Genomic DNA, 17478 nt, shown 5'->3' with positions numbered 1-17478 from the left:
GGGAAGGGCCAATGTTAAATGGGGAATTACCGCCCTGCCAACCTTGGAATGGGGTGGTATTTCCCCATTTAACATTGGCAGACTTGTTAGAATACCGGCAGCAACCATGGTGCTAATATAGATTACCCCTGCTATCTGCGCAGGGAGTATTAATTCTATTAAAGACTAGGAGGCGAGCATTATGCTTCAACTTCTTTAATTCACTACTCTTCAGCAGTTTCAACAAACTCAAAAACCATAACAAAACACTGAAAAATCAGCCTGAACAGACTTTTCTTCTTTAGAACTACAATCCCCATAGTCTCTGTAGTCCATCTCACTCCTTGCTCAGATATGACCACATCCTGCCCTGAGCTCCTCCTCTCTTTTACTCACTCTGAAAGTCACACAGCGAACTCCACCTGCGAACTCCACACTAAGTCCTGCAACAGGCAATGACTTGAACCACTCCAAACGAAATGTCGAACTTCCTCGACCCAGGCGACTACCTCTGCTATTCTCCTACATCAATTATTCTTCTGCTCCTCTCCTAGGAATAAAAGAAAGCAGAAAAATCAGGGAGGTGTCCATGTATTGACGATATCATCATATCATTATCACATACTATCATCCAATATTATGCTCAATACATTACTCGGGTGGGAATTTAATGCTCGCCTCCTAGTCTTTAATAGAATTAATACTCCCTGCGCAGATAGCAGGGGTAATCTATATTCTATGACAAGACTGGAGGCGAGCATTATGCTTGTTCAAAGCTTCCCAACACTGTGACCGCTAAACCCTCGGTCGGCTTGAAATAGAATTCCTTAAAAGTTCGATCATTCGACCAGTCTGCTGCTAGCATGATATCTCTAAGAGAAACCCCTGTCTTTAAAGCTTTAGATGGCATAGCTCCGCACACTGAATGCGCTCCATACTTCCCCACATCTATGCCTGCCGCTTGCATGATCTCTTTCACCCATCTGGCGATGGTCGCCGTGGATACCCCTTTGAAAGGCTTCCTGCGCGCTATAAGCAATTGCCTAGCGTTCGCTGCTCTGAATTCTGCCGTTCTGCACTCGTACTCCTTCACGCAGCCGGCTACACACCACTTAGGTCTACTCGGAAAATATGGATAGTGGACGGAAGATGTCCCAGTCTTAGTTCTCCCCACTATTGTAAAGGATACTCCCTCCGGCCCGAAAGCCTTGCGATCCACCTCTAGGGCTCTTACGTCTGACACGCGTTTACAAGATACTAGACACAGCAGCATTGCCAGTTTACCTGACAGTTGCTTTAGTGACAAATATTTGTTGCTTGGCCAACTCTCCAGCAGTTTAAGCACCGACATCACATCCCAGATTGACTTATATCGAGGCTCTGGGGGTGCCGAAAACTTGACTCCCCTAATGAGTCGAACCACTGCTGGGTGTTCTCCTGCTGGGACGCCCTCAATAGGGAGGTGCCCCGCGGATATGGCGGACCTGTACACCCCGATGGTGCGAAACGCTTTGACCCCTTGTAACAACTGGGCCAAAAAGTTCAAAATCATCACTACAGGTGCCGAAACGGGATGAACACCTCTCCCTCTGCACCAGGCAGTCCACTTGGCCCAAGCCGCGTCGTAGCTCCTTCTCGTAGACGGGGCCCAGGATTCAGCGATAAGCTGCGCAGCCTGAGCCGAAATGCCTGGCAACGCCCAGCGTCTCCTGATATCCTGCACGCGATGAGCGGGAGTGTCCCCTTCACTCTCAGAGGATGATATGACCCAGTTGGGTCCGTGAGCAGGTGTTCTCCATCTGGGAGAATCCTGGGGTAATCCACTGCTAGCTCCATCAGCATCGGGAACCACACTTGCGCCTTCCAGCATGGTGCTACTAACAGCAGCTCCGCTGCCTCCCTCCGACACTTCGCCAGCACTCTGCTCAGCATCGAGAACGGAGGGAACGCGTAATGAGGGCCTCCGCTCCACTCCTGCAAGAATGCATCTGTCCCTTGAGCTTCCGGGTCTAGCCTCCAGCTGAAATAGTCCGCTGTTTGGGCGTTCAACCGGGATGCGAACAGGTCTATGTGTACTGGTCCCCATCTTTCGGTCAACTTCCGAAACACCGCCGGATCCAGTTTCCAATCGCTGGAATCCGTGAGGTAGCGAGAGTTCCAGTCCGCTATCACATTCAGCGTCCCGGGGAGGTACTCCGCTGTGACCGACGTCTCTGACTGTAGACAGAGGTGCCAAAAGTCCTTCGCTAGCTCTGCTAGCATTCTGGATTTCGTGCCGCCTAGATGGTTTATATATCGCACTGCTGAAATTTTGTCCATCTTCAGCAGAACACATGACCTCATCTTCCCTTTCGTGAAGGCTCTGATCGCAAAGGATCCCGCCAACAGCTCTAGGCAATTTATGTGCAACCGGAGCTCCTCCTCACTCCACTTTCCCCCTGTCTGCAGGTCTCCACACCGAGCGCCCCAGCCCAGGCGACTGGCGTCAGATTCTATAATCAGATCTGGCTTGTCTCCGAAAATGGCACGACCATTCCAGGCGTCCATATTCTTCAACCACCATTCCAGCTCCGTCTTGGATTCCTGATCCAACGGTACTAACTGATGGTATCGCAGGCCTTGCCGCAGATGTCTTATCTTCAACCTCTGCAGAGCTCGGTAATGTAACGGCCCTGGAAATATGGCCTGAATAGAAGCTGCTAACAGCCCTACTATCCTCGCTAGAGTTCTGAGGGACACGACCTGCTTCTGAAGGCATATTCTCAATTCTCATTTGATGTCTCCGATCTTCCGGGATGGAAGCTCGAGCGTCGCCTTCCTGGTATCCAGTATAAAGCCTAGAAAGTCTAGCCTCTGCGCTGGCTCGGTATCTGACTTCTCTATGTTCACCAGGAATCCTAGGGAAGCTAGTAGATCCTGGACCCAACGCTTCTGATACTTGAGGGACTCTCGATCCTCGGCCAGAAGCAGGAGGTCGTCTAGATAGATGATTAGTCTTATTCCCTTCTCTCTTATCGCCGCCGCTACCGGCTTCATCACCTTGGTAAAGGCCCAAGGCGCTTCATAGTCCTGAACTGCCAAAGCTGTCCTCTCCAGCGAAAAGCTAGGAAAGGTCTGAACTCCTCCGCTATTGGTATCGTTAGGTAGGCATCCTTCAGATCCAGTCTCGTCAACCAATCCTTCTCTCTGAGCGAATCCCAGAGCTGATGGATGCCCTCCATCTTGAAGTGACGGTAAACTACCCAACCGTTCAGCTCCTTCAAGTTTATAACTGGGCGCACCTTCTCTTTTCTGTGCATCAGAAACATAATGCTTACAAACATGGGGTCTTCTCGGCATCTCTCTATGGCGTTCTTTGCTGCTAGTAGGCCTTGCTCCCGGTCTAGAAGCAACTGCTCTGCGCGCCCCAGATGCTGCTGATGCGGCCTGCGCTCTTGTACGGGCGGGTGGATGAACTCTAAGCCCATACCCGCCACCGTTCGTAACACCCAAGCGTCGCTGGAAAGCTTGCGCCAGTTTCTCAAGAATTTGCCAGTTCTCCCCCCTACTGGGGGATAATACGCTGCTCTCACCTTGGGTGAAACCTTGGCCACGGCCGGCTCCTCTTCCTCTGCGGCCCCTTGGGAAGCGTCCTCTGGACGGGAAGAAGGAGTCCTGCTGCCTATTCTCCCAGTACTGTGCTCTGGGATTCTGGGATCTTCTTCCTCCTCGGTTGCGACCAGTCGAACGACCCCTGGAGCGACTGGTCCCTCCAAAAACTCGGTTGGGAAAGATTTTCCTGATGGAAGCCTGTGCTTTCTCAAGAGACGTGTATGTACCCACAAAGCGACCCATCTCTTTGCCGAAGGTCTCTCCGAAGAGAAGTCCTTGAGCCGCCTCTCCGGCCTCGTAAGAGGCTAAATCACTGAGCTTCTTGTCTATTTTCAATAGCAGGCCTCTCCGACGCTCGGAAGCGATGGCGCAGTTTGCATTTCCCAAAAGGCACACGGCCCTCTGCGCCCAGCCTGCCAGGGCGTCAGGGTCGACTTCTTCCCCTGTATCTCTGGCTCTCTCCGCCAGGTCCATGATCTTTGAGAGTGGCCCAGCCAGGTCCAGCACCTTCTCCTGGCAGCTCCTCCAAGATCTATCAATGCCCTTACGAGGGTCCTTGCTCGTCTTTGAAACGAAAGTCAGCATCTTGGGGTCTAACTCTGGCGTCTCGGCCACCTTTCCTGGGAGGTCTGGCCTCGGGCACTCCGCTCGAAGTCTCTGGCGGACCTCCTTGTCCAGCGCTTTTCTTAGTCTCTTGGTCATATACTGTGCCACCCTCGGCAAGGGCTGCCAGTCTGACGACCTCGGATTCCGGATGCTGTCCGGATCAAACATCCCTTCCTCCTCTTCTTCGAGGTGTTTCTCCTTGCGGAGTCTCTTTCCTCCGCTGGGCTTGCACTCTTACTCCTCTCTCGATTCCTCCTCCTTTTGCGAGGGAGGCTCCTCATCTTCCGGCTCCTCTCCCGAGCCTGGGTCATCATCTCCATCATACTCTTCCCCTGGAGCGGGGGTTGTGCGGTCCGGCACTGTCTGACGCCGCAGATATGCTTCCCGGAGCTTTGCGAAGTAGTCGACGACCTCTGGGGCCTTGTCTTTTGCCCCTTCCAAAGGGCCCGGGGGTCGAGAGGGGCTCTCCTCTTTCAGGCCTTGATACTCCCCTGTGACCCTCTCTCTGAGGTTTCTGGGGGCGTGCGTTCAGTCTGTATGGTGCTGTCTATAGGCTGTTGCAGTCTCGCTTCCAAGGACTCCAGCCTATCTTGTAGAGGTTTAACCCCTAGAGCCACTGCATCTATCAGTGAGTTCCCCAGCACCTCCTTGAAGCTGGCAGCCAGGTCTGAAGGCTGCTCTTCCTCGCTCCACTCAAATTCTGACATTCTTGAGGATGCTGTGTGCCTTAAATACCTTAAAAAGGTGTCGCAGCACGCCCCTTACACTATAGATGTTGCTGACGGGCCAGAGATCCTACAACCTCTTTATCCTTCCTCCCGTCTGTTTTATGTCAAATTATTGACAAAATATATATATTTATTTATTTATTATTATTATTTATTTATTTTATTTTTTTTCACAAATCTCGTGGCTGCACCGGACTGTACTTTTTCTTGGATGCCTGGGATGGGCGTGTGTCAATTAGCGGCCCCTCTGTGCTGGGCCTCGCGTATCAGGCAGCAGATCGCCTGCTTTCGCCTCCAGCTGCTCTTCTGCACTAGCGTGCTGCAGCCTGCTCACGAGCGGGCAGCGCTGTCTCTAAGCGCTCCGCCCGCGTTCCGCAATAATGGAACTGCTGCTTCTTCTGAACGAAGCGCGTTCTTATTCACCGCCGGGCCCGGCTCCCCAAACATAGACCGCTCCGTTCCGCGTCGTGAAGAAAAACACGCGACGCGGAAGCGAGCGGGGATAAGGCCCCTCCTTCCCAAAGGAGGGGGCCGGGAGACTCCTCTGCTCCCTAGCGCGGCCGACCACACCTCCGCGAAGGAGGGGGCCTGCTGCTGCTAGGCGGCCCCGACAGCTCTCCAATGCTGCCGCCTCAGCTACCCCGAAGGGGATCCGGGCGACACCCTGCTAACGCGCCTGAACGCTGCAGGTCCTCGCGACGGCGGCTCACACCCCCGCAGTGCCGGTCATATGGCACGGGGCGGCCGCGCTGCGAGCAGTGTTCGCCGCGAAAGCGAAAGTAAAATGCACACGAAAACGAAACGAACGCGTTCTAGCGCCTACGCGCTGCAAAAACTGAACTTGCGACCTAAGCTTGCATTAGAAACACATATGAAGTGTACTCCTCGTCCGCCTATGCGGCATCCTTCCTCAAATAAGAGATGAATCCCCCACAAAACTCTAAATACTACAGTATAGTAGGGAGCTTAATAAAAAGGCACTTATCTGCTTGAAGAGCAGTAAAAGAAGAGGAGGAGCTCAGGGCAGGATGTGGTCATGTCTGAGCAAGGAGTGAGATGGACTACAGAGACTATGGGGATTGTAGTTCTAAAGAAGAAAAGTCTGTTCAGACTGATTTTGCAGTGTTTTGTTATGGTTTTTGAGTTTGTTGAAACTGCTGAAGAGTAGTGAATTAAAGAAGTTGAAGCATAATGCTTGCCTCCAGTCTTGTCATAGAATAGCGCCATTGGTTACTGCCAGTGTTGTAATGAGGGCCTAAGAGTGTTATTTTTCTGCTGCTTTACATAGTGAAGTGTTTTACAACTGATGTGTAAATAAATGTATATTCTTTTACTCAGAAATCTTGAGTCAGTGTTTGTTTGAACCATAGTAATTGCTGTCCTTTGTTTAACTTCTGATACTGCTCACTTCACTCTTGCTCAGCCGTCGCTACCACTTTACTGTGTAGTACCAAAGGTGAATTTGTACTTGCACTTGTAGTCTTAATTGTGTGTGGTGTTCCCAAACGGTACTGCATATGATTCTGCCTAACACCTCCAATACGTAGAAATATACCATTTAACATTTATTGAATAACAGGAGGCAAACAGATCCCAAAGGTAGTCACTGAGTACTGTACCTTTACAATAGAAGCTCGATGTCTGAATGAGAGGGAACCGGTTCATGATAGTGGAACATGGAGGGGCTTAGCCCTGGGACAATGACAAGGGACAGACAATAGGATAGGCAAAAGGATCAAGGACCATTACAGGTTAATATACAAACTTACATTCGGTTCATGTACCAGGAAGTTCTGTTTGGATAGTCCTAGGTCATTGTGAGGGGGCCAGTACAGGAGGCTGATGGCCCTTTACAGTTCTCACTTGTCAAATCTAAGCTCACACAGTAGCACATGTTCTCTCAGTAATCTCATACTTGCCAACCTTACAGATTTAGGCAGTAGACTACTGCTTTTTTAAGCAGTCCTACCGCCTACAGATTTCAGTGACAGATCCTACCTACTGCTTTTTATAGTGGCAAGTAATTTGTGTGACTATAAGGCAAGCTCCAGGACAAAGCATGCAATACATTAATTAGTCTGTACAGTGGACTGGTAGGTGATTACTTTGGGCTCAGACCAATCCACTGACCTGACAGCTAAGTGACTGTCCTGCACTCTGGCCGGGACAGCCCTTAGGTGAACCACCCCACCAGCAAAGGCAAGTGGCAGAGTGTAACACCTTCACACAACATCTGCCTATCAGACTAAGGGGGTATCAGTCACCATGTCATTCAGTGTTCAACTTGCAATAAATATGGACTGCCTGGGCTGCTGCTACAGAGCAGTGGCAAACGTTGCCCACCAGCTCTGTGTAATTACCTTCTGTGAAGTTAGGTAATTGAATTTGGTGTTAAGTTACCATTCAGAATTATACATTTTTAACATTTGAACATCTTTCCATATTGTGCTGTTTGATGGGTCGTGTATTTTAGAATACTTCAATGGTGCCAACAATGTATGTTATGTATTTTCCCGTGATGTCATTGTTATGGGAATTATTAACTTTTTTAACTTAAAAAATCCTACATGTTTTTGGTCACAGAATGTTGGCAAGTATGTAATCTTAATGGTCTTCAGTGCCTCATTGTATATTTATTTGCATTTGTCACGCCTACTGCCACATACAGCCACTCAAGAACCACGGTCTCGGCACTGTTGTTCCCAATACAGGGGTTAATCACTGCCACAATAACATCCTTTGTCTCCATAGTTCTCTTCTTTGCCCATGCCACGGGCAAGACATCCAGTTATCATTGTATGCTTCGTTTTCTGGAACTGCAGCTTCCTTTTAATTAGCTCTGTTCGCACGGCACACAGAGATGCCTGGAGGCATGTGACACGATTAACAACAAAACGTGTAGTTACAAGAGGGACGTGTTCTGTGGCTTGAGAAGTTCCTACATATTTACACAAATGATGAGTTTCACAGGAAGTCAGAGGCGTGTCCTCCGGCGGGTGGGCTGGGGCAGAAGGCAAGGGAAAAAAACTCAAGCAATTCCGATGATGTTTAAAGGGCGAGCTCTCTAGTGACTAATTAAGAGAAGGGGCTCACGCTATTCGAGACAAACGGTCTTTGGAATTAGGCATCTCTCGCTCTACGTTTTAGAAAGAAAATATTCTTTGGAAAAAACATCCTGACGGTGAAAAGTGCTTGCTGGGAAGGCAGAAAAAAAGTGGGCGTGGCCACGGAACGCTTTTTGCATTTGTGGGTGATTCCAGACTTCTGAGCTTACAGCAGCAAGAAGGAGTGATCCATGGCGAAGGTAAGCACCGTGGTGAAGCCGTTTGTGTGCAATTCCTTTTGATTTGCGTTTTTATACCAGTCCTGCGAAAACGACCGTTTCGTGCTTTTTTCCAAACACCGTCATTGAAAATGTACTGAGAGCATGCGTGTTATTTCAGAAGGTAACAGTGCACGAATCGGTGATTCCGTTGTTTTTAAAGTTTTATATATGCTCGTTTTTCTATTTAAGGGCACGTTGCAGTTTATGTATTTTTACAAAAGACGGTATGTTCTTAAGAGTCTAATCGACTTCGTTAAAGTCGATTCGATGCATGAAAACACAAAAAACCTTGCACATTTGTGTCTGTTTTTTATTTTGGTGCAACAGATGCAGCTGCTAGAAAAGAAGAGGGGCGGCTATGTAGATCGACGCCTTGTTAAACGCTGACTACGATCTTAAAGTCAGAAATCGATTATCCTGGTATCATCGACGCGCTGTATGGATTTCCTTAGTCTGCTAATTAATAGGAAAAAACCGGCCAGAGAACGGTTGGCTGTGGGTTTGCAAATTGAGACATTATAAGTCACGAATGGATCCAGATATGCTCACTCGTACAGTTGACCTACTGGATTTTGGGGGACTAAGGAGTAAACAAAACCTCAGTCATAATTAAGAAACAAAAAGCTCGTTTCTTTGCAAGTGTATATTTGAAATTGAATGAAAACGAAGATCACCTCCCCTTTTCCTTCTTTTGAACACTCCTATAGATAAACTGGGCATTTGTCCATTATTATACCAATATACATTACTCTTGCTCATTCATCTCAGCTCCTTTCTTCTCCCCACCAGTAAGGTGCACAATGAGACTTGTCTTATTTTTGGCATAAAAAGGCCGCAGATTTATTTTCACACATAATAGAAAACACAGCAAACAATTGTGAAAATAGTTCCAGAGGTGCGGCGACTGCTCCGTGTCCAAAACCTGCTTCCCCCTTTTCCCAACAAAGTTCACAGTAGGCACAACTCTCCCAACCATTCGTGCCTGATACCAGCCTGCCCCTGCTGGTGTTCCTGGGCTGGAAGAGCGATGTTTCTTTGGGGGAAGCTGAGCCCACATTGCTACCACCAGTTGCCCCCTGCGTTTAGGCTCACAAGAGGCGCTGGTCCGAGAAGAGCGAAGACCCTTCCGGCTGTGCAATGGCTCATTCAGAGTCCGTCGTTGTCACTGGTCACCACAACACTGCCACGCCACAGGTGGGTCACCGCCCACCGCGGCTCCCTCCCTTCCTCTTTCATAGTTCCAGGAGCTTAATGCACTTTGTGCACAATTTCCTGCTTCCCCCTTTTTCCCAAAGTCCATAATAGGCACAATTCTCCCAAACCCTTCGCGTCTGCGACCCACCTGCCCCTGCAGGTGTTCCTGGGCTGAAAGAGCACTGTTTGTTGGGGGGGGAGTTGAGCCATCATTGCTACCACCAGACGCCCCCTGCCATTTAGGCTCCCAAGAGGCGCTGGTCCGAACGAGCGAGGACTTCGCCCAGCTGAGCCCGCTTTGCACAGCTCACTGTGTTCCTGGCAGATTTGTGCTGGTGTACCTCTTCCTGAGGATCCCACTTTGCGCAGCTCACACCTGACTGACTGCATATGATACCCGTCTGGGGGAGTGCCGTTCAAGACCTGGACAATCTGAGCTTGTCCTTGTTACCTTTAGGCCACCCTCGGCCATCTGTTTGGCGCTTAAGTAGTGTCTTGCTACACCCTCACCACTGCTACTTTGTCTATCGACCCTCGCGGGATGAAAGGCTGCATTGACATTGCTGGCCTGTTGATCAAAACCCTGATCCTAAAGTCAACACTGTGCCCCACTGCATTGCTTATCACCTTACTTGAGCCACTGAAGCCTTTCTTAATTGACCTTGTAATTTAGCAGCGCCTCACACATGGCCCCGGTCATACCTTCAGAAATCTAGCTGTTCCTGGGGCAGCCGCCTTGTGCTAGTTATCTTTCCCCCTGCGTGTTCCAGTGCCCCTCCAGATCCGTTCTGTTAGTTTGCCCTGGTGGAACTCCCTTAATTACACCCCCACACTATCCCTTTCTATGGGTCATTTACACAATACTATCCTCCAAATCTGCTTTCCTCTCCTACATACCTCCTCTGTCCCTGTAAAGAGACTGCTACCCCCTAGCGGCGTCCACTGTTGCACAGCCACCCCTTAACCGCATCTTGATTGCCTCAGCCAAAACCATCACCCCGTTACTTCCCCAACCTTAGATACCTTCTAAGATCCCAGCAACTGTTCTCGGCTAATTCCCAAAGCCACCCTTATCGTGCGTTACCGCTAATAAGCTTGAAGCGCCTGAAATCCATCCATCTGTCCCTAGCTGCAGGCTGTGTTGAAACCAGGGTCTGCAGCCCTGTGATCCTCAGATGCCTCGCGCAGTCGCAACAGAAAAGAGCTAGATAATACCCAGAAGCCCTGTTCTGCTTTCATCACCTAACCCTAACACGAATATCCCGCTCACTCCCGTCCTGGGCCCAGTGTTAGGTTCCCCAAGGCTCCTTCTGCATCGCACCCTACTAACCGACATAACCTTGTGGATACTAATCGCGCATAACCTTGTGGATACTTTCGACGCACCACCCCCTCGCGGGAGCCAACTGCCTCCTCCCGTCATCACTTGGGCCAAACCACCCTTATCGTACTTTTGTGTCAATCCCAGCTTTGGGTGCCCTGGCCCATGCCTACCATTCCTTAAGTGGCCAGAAGTTACAGGAACCAACCGGTTCTCCTCCTTTGCGGGCATATATCAGGTCTGTCACTAATGTCTTCCTCTTCACTTAAGGATTGGAGCTCACCGGTTCCCCCTTCCTCCTCAACTGATGTCGTAGAGGAATAATCCAGCTTCTGTCGTCGAGATCTCTGTGTATCTGGTTTCTTTTTTTTGAGCAGATAGGGTCTGCCTCGAAAGGAAGCCACTGTGATTTCAGTAATGAAAATCCCCGGTGGCTCCTCTCCGCAACAGCCGAGAAGTTGCAGAGGGAAAAAGCCAATGGCTGAAAAAAAAACCAAGATCTTGCAGGAGTGAATATGTCGGCTGGTCTTGTATAGCTCTTCATATGCTCGGAAGGGTATAAGCAAGATGCGCACAGGTTGCTCTATGATGCGAGCCAGCAGTACAGCAGGAAGGAACCAGGGAAAATCTGAGAGCTGGGTAGAAAAAATGGGAGGACCGGTAATACAAAGAATACGGGAACTCACAAGAAAAACCACACGGAACAAGTAAAGAGGAAACCGAGTAAGAGGAGGATGAAATAAACAAAAAATGGAAGGCACTGGAGAAATAAGAGAAAGGAGGAACTTGAGCGGAGTACCACACGAAGTGTGCCAGGGTAAGTAGAGGAGTGGGCGGATCACCGCCAAGGGAAATGATCCAGAGCGCTGGCAACGAGGGAATCCAAGAAGTTGCAACGCGCCGATCTACCGAGTGAAGTGTAGTAAATGCACTCGGCGGCGGCCATGTTGGAATAGACTAGACCGCAACTCGACGTTGTAAGGACAATGTGATGGAACAGTCTAATGTCGGCCGTTTTTCCACCTATTCCAAACCCGCCAGTTTCCCCGGTTCATGATAGCATAGCACAAATATGTCCCCTCTGTATTGCGTTAAAATGTGCCACCTTGACAAAGGTTTACTGTTACGGCTGCGGCAGATTCCCCTGCCACCTGACCATAAGCATACTGTTGTAAATGCTAAACTAACCAATTTCCATGCCAATTGAAATTTCCGCCTACGCATACAGCTGTAAGCGATAAACTAGCCAGTTACCTCCCATTTTTAAATATGCTTGGTCATCCCCTGAGCTAGGGGGGGACCCAGCCCTCCATGCCCAAATGTGCCTTGAAACACTTGTGTATAGCTGCGTTATAACTGCTAACATAAGCATACCGCTGCCAGTACTACAATATGCAGCTACATCATGATTTGTAATACGCCTGGGCCATATCTTAGCCTAAGAGCGCTACCTGCACATTGGTACTACCATTGCATACCTCTGCAAGCGATACAATAGGAAGCCAGCTCCTGATTTGAAATATACTTGGTAATCCATGGAGCTGCAAAAGTGTCCTTGCAACACTTGTGTATAGGCGCGTTATAGCTGACCTATCCTAACATAACGCGTGGCGTAAAATTAAGCAACTCGCCTCATCATACAGGCTCCTGGATTGTCAATTCTCTGCACCTTGTTCTTCTGTACCTGCCCAATACCTATCCAACAACTGCAATATTTGTGTACCCTTTGCGCCATCCTGTCTAATACTCTGTATCTGTTCCTCGAATGGCTAGCGCCTTAGCCCCAGCTGCCGAGAAGCGTGCTTTCAATCCTTACCCCTGTTGCGCGCTAGCACAACCCAAGGGACGCGGCCCGAGGCTGCCCAACCCCTCCATGATCATCAATTTGGTTCAATGCTGGACTCTATTCTAGTAAATTTGACCAACAAACCCCCTGTTTGGGTAACCCTACCGACTCCTGTACCCAAATTGTATAAAAAACAGACAATACTAGGCACCCCTACTTAGTCGGGATTACTGTACCCAGCTTGCAAACCACGCCTGAGCGGGCTCCCCATTGCATCCAAATCTGCATAAACGCCAACTCAATCGGGGTACACGACCCCATTCTGCCCTTTTCCTTTCCGTGCGACACCACTCTGTCTGTGACCGCGCGCCCTCCAGTTGCCAACTATGCCAGCTAAGTTGTCCTGAAAGCATATGCAATGACTGTCCCCTCGAATACGCACAAGCCATCCAACTCGCGCCGCCTGGCATCATTCAATCAATAAAGAAAGCCTCCTGCCTGCCCACCAGCGGCACTAAGGCACCCTGTATAAGGCGAAGAACACCTGTGCGTGTGGCATGGCTGCTACGTGCCCCATGGATTCAATCCCACAAAAGCATATTATTGTTGACACATTACATTAAATCAGATGACTTCTGTTGCATTATTCATTGTAAGTGCGCCTAATCATTTCAATCCCTGACCCTTATCTCCTGTGGGGCCTGTATCTGGCCAGAGAAACCCGCAAACTCTCCCAACCCTGAATAAATTGTTACTACAGAGCCATGTTTCGACTTCCTAGTTGCAAGTCAAGACGTGCACCATGCAATTGAAAGACACCCGAGGAGCAGCAGGGCGACCCAATGCATACCTCACAAAGTCTCCAGGTGGCATAACCACGACCCGGCAAGTCAACATACGTTGGTGTGTGCATACTGTTTCCATTCTATTTAGAACATAATTCCCGTTATTAACGAGAGGTATGCTACCCTTAAAGTCTCAAGTTTCCCTGCTGCAGTTGCTCCAGCTGTGCGATAGGTGAGAATATAATTAATTACCAACCCGGCGGTCTAAACCAATCCCCATGCCGCCTACCACCGCACATTGATAGCAAACCGAGCAATTGAATTCAACCTGTCAATTTTAAAAACAATTATACACTGCATTGTCAGGATTGAGGCTCAGTGGCCGAAACCATCTCAACATTGCACATAATGAGGCGTGTTGCCCCAACACGATAAGAATATTCACATCTGGTATGACCTAAATGCAAGGCATAAATTTGTTTCCAAAAATTGATTAGCAGAGTTTGCTGATTAAAATGTTATTGATTAGCAAACAAACCCATTTGATTAGCAATGGTAAACTAATATATATATAATGTCACCAGAAGTCGTTTGTACTCAAGACATAAAAGGAGCAACAAAATAGCAATTGTGTGTACCGCTGAAGTAAGACATTAGTGAAAGAATTCAGGCCTTACAAATTCTTAAAAATTCTGCTAGGCCTGCAGGTTTGGTAACTTGGTTTACCTACTCAACCGAAGAGAAAAGCACTCGACTCTTGGCAACAGATGACAAAAAATGTAAATGCGTTTTTTGTAAAATGGTGCATGGTGCCAAAACCCACTTTGTTTGCCACGCTACTGCCACCCAGAGGCCAGCCATGTACAGTGCAACCTTTTTTTTGACATTTACTGCAAAGTAAATATTAAATAAAAGTGTAAAATGTCCCCTGCAAATGGTACTTGCTCTTCCTAAAATCTACTCGACTATGAGTGGGCGTGTAGACGTTGTGGGCCCTGGGTGTCTGTATAAGATTAGCTCCATGAATGGACACAAATAGATGTGATGAAAAGGTTCTGAAAACAGTTTGGCCCCCTCTCTAGTGTTTGTGCTATTAAACAATGTAATCCTAGTAAAAAAACGATCCTAATCGTAGATAGAGCAAAGTGATCTCTGGAGGCTAACTACAGTGGATGGGATTACAGCAGATGTGTAGATGTACAGACTGGATGGAACTATTGATCGCTACTTTGCGTACATGTCTAGTTAATTTGTGTATTGATTATGTAAGAGGAAGAAAAGTAAGAGACTAAGCAGTGGGGATGGCATAGCAGGAAGAGCACAAACAAGGTGGAAAATTGCAGTTTGTAGCCAGCTCACTTTCAGGCTAGCTGGTATAAAGCAGGGTGGTAAGATAGACTGTCCAGGAGTATGGCTTCAACTCATGGGTTGAGCACTAGTTGCGGATGTATGCAACCAGTAGGTCACAGAACTAGCTTTGCCATCAAATGTATTTGGCCGTGTAATTATGTACATTTTCAAAAGTGTTCACTCGTCAATATGATGCATCTTCTCAAATAAAATTCAATCTAGTTGACACTGAGATTTAGATATACTAACCTAAACATTACTGTAAAGCATGGAGACACTGCAGTGTTTTACAGTAGCAATACTGCAATTATGCAAGGAATTATAGTTGGCTTAGTAAGAGTCATCCCGATTTACTTCTGGCTTGCAATTATTTTGAAGGAAAAACAATTCTTCTCTAACACTCACAAACCGGCCTTTGGCACCTAAAAGTGGAAGAGGTGATTACGGCAGTGAACAGAGGAAATAATTATGAACAGAGGCCCTTGGGCAAGAGGAACGCAGGGTGAGCTGTGCTTTCATTAAACAGGGTAACTTAAATAGCTATCTTTGCTACACAAGTGTCCATTTAATTAGCAAACCTACAGAATTGCATAGCAAATTGCTATATGACACTGGTTATTTTGTGCCTTGTAAACCGCCTTTGAAATTGAAATCCCCTAGGGTTTAGTAAAGCCTTTGTTAAAGCCCATTAGGGCCAAGTGTATGCTGGTACTCGTGTTCCTATTGTAATCCCGCACAAGGTGATCCTCTATACACCGAATACATCCCTGCTGAAGGCCCCATCACCCCACAATGTTCCATGTCTGGATGCCACAAATTCACAAACCTTTAATTATCCCCCGCGAAAAAATCCAGCCACCCCGTGCATACTGGGGGAACCGTAATTTGTAAATTGTGCTAATTCTTCGCCGTTCCCGTCCTCCCGGGGCTACCCAACCTCGAGTGAACCCACGGCTTACCCTGATTGCGCCTGGTAAAGAACTAGCCGCACCCTGTGAAAGCGCATATCCTCCCATACGGTTCCAGTGCACCTGGTTGCCATACAATTTAATTGCCATACAAGTTCATTCCTCATTGGAAGCCAATTTGAAAAGGCCAACCCTTGTGTACTTAGCTGCATGTTTTTCCATGTTAACAAATGCAGTCGGTCCTGGACACAAGCCCTGGTACAAAAACCTATGTTTACTACCTACAGGCGCCTGGAAAATCACCTCCAAAACACTTTTCATTCAGGCAGGGCTGGTACCCAGGCTTGAAATCCTGACAAGCAATCGCAGAAACCAGTTTGTCCCCTACCCATGCAAGGCAAAGAACTTCTTTTCTGCCTTTTGTGGCGAACAAGTTGGAGGGGCCACCCTCCACTTCCCACAATTATCCAGGCCGTATAGTGTTAACTCATGCCATCACGCACGCTGTACTTTGCTTTGCCCCTTTACCGCTGTGAATCAATCAATTCAGCGCACCGCTCCTAATCTCTGACACCCTCTTTTCCCGGAACCCCATATTAAGCCACTTCCTCGCCTTCCTACAGACAATGCACCATCCTCTAGCGCAAAACTTCCCTGGCAGTGGTATTAACTTTTCTCCTTGCAACGCTCTGGAAAGTTACGCTCCCTCCTCACTGTAACTGGCCATCTCCGCCTCTGGAATTTCTGGAACTACTCCCACTGGACCGCTTCCTTCACCATATGCAACCCGAATCAGGAGAATAGGAAACACGGCTGACACTGGAACTCAGGAACTCCAAAACAAAAATCCTTATTGGCGTCGGAGAGCGTCCCTCTGCTGCAGGCTGTAGTCTGTGCAGCCAGTGCCCGCTGCTGATATGGGGCTTAGCCCACCCCTTTCTTTTGTTGCCCTTTCACTGGCTTTCCCAGCGCTTTTGGCGCACTTGGTCTTATCCCTCCCCCTAACCCAGGGAGGAGAAGGACCCTGCCCTGGTTATCTGGGTGCCTCCTCCATCTGGTTCTGTCTTTTCCGTTGTCACCTTCAGTGACAGCCCACACTTTATTTTCGACAACACAATACAGAGTTCCCCCCCCCCGCACCCTCCAACAACCATGCAATACCATGCACCATTGAACAGATGGCATTTGAAGCAGCTTCAGGCCCCCACCTATGACAATAACACACATAAATCATATTTCAGAGGGTAGACCGTAACTGCTTTATTAGTTAGGAGTTCTCTTACAGGTGTAGCTTAACGTCACAACTTTAGTACTTCTATGCTGTGCTCGCATACTTTATTATGCGCCTGGCATCCGGGCGCACAACATCAAGACATACATATAGGTGGACGGGACAAGTGGTTGTAGTACAAAATTAAAGTGGCATTCTCAATAAGTGTTTAGCTGAAGAGTAGTGTTTTCAGTACACGGCAGAAAGAGTCCCAAGTTTTTGTTAATTCGTAAAGTGGAGGGTAAAGAATTCCACTGCCTGGCAGGGAAAAACCTTCCCTAGCCTGTTTGCTCATTTCACCTTTGTCTATTTACAAGCGCCATGTTAGGTGAGCGCAGAATCCGATTAGGCTCATAGGGTGTGGCAAGTGCCTTCAGGTAGGTGGGAGACTTTCCATAAAGGCACTTGTGCACAATGGTAGCTGTTTTAGAAAGGATTCTGGCCTGTATCGTAAGCCTATGTAAGGTTTGCCTATGAGAGGATATATGCTCTCGTCGAGAGATTCCTTTGCAAAAGCAGACCGCATCGTTTTGAAGGACCAGAAGCTTTTGAAAACCTTTTTATTTATTTATTTATTTTTATTTTTAATTTTATTTTTTTTTTGTCAGCCACTATCAGTAGTGCATTGCAATAAT

At 48.2% G+C, this 17478-nt stretch overlaps 1 protein-coding gene across 1 annotated transcript in view; it reads left to right on the top strand.

The window, feature by feature from the left end:
- Positions 1-7876: 7876 nt before the first annotated feature.
- SERPINE2 (serpin family E member 2) overlaps positions 7877-17478 on the top strand; it is a 641152-nt gene continuing 631550 nt past the window's right edge. Inside the window, exon 1 of the mRNA XM_069618158.1 lies at positions 7877-8208. Within this exon, the coding sequence (XP_069474259.1) occupies positions 8200-8208 (9 nt within the window). The 5' untranslated portion in view covers positions 7877-8199. The remainder of the gene's footprint in view (positions 8209-17478) is intronic.

Source organism: Ambystoma mexicanum, chromosome 10 (assembly GCF_040938575.1).
Source record: "Ambystoma mexicanum isolate Mex_15411 chromosome 10, UKY_AmexF1_1, whole genome shotgun sequence".
Taxonomy (NCBI): domain Eukaryota; kingdom Metazoa; phylum Chordata; class Amphibia; order Caudata; family Ambystomatidae; genus Ambystoma; species Ambystoma mexicanum.
This window is presented reverse-complemented; position numbering and strand designations above follow the sequence as displayed.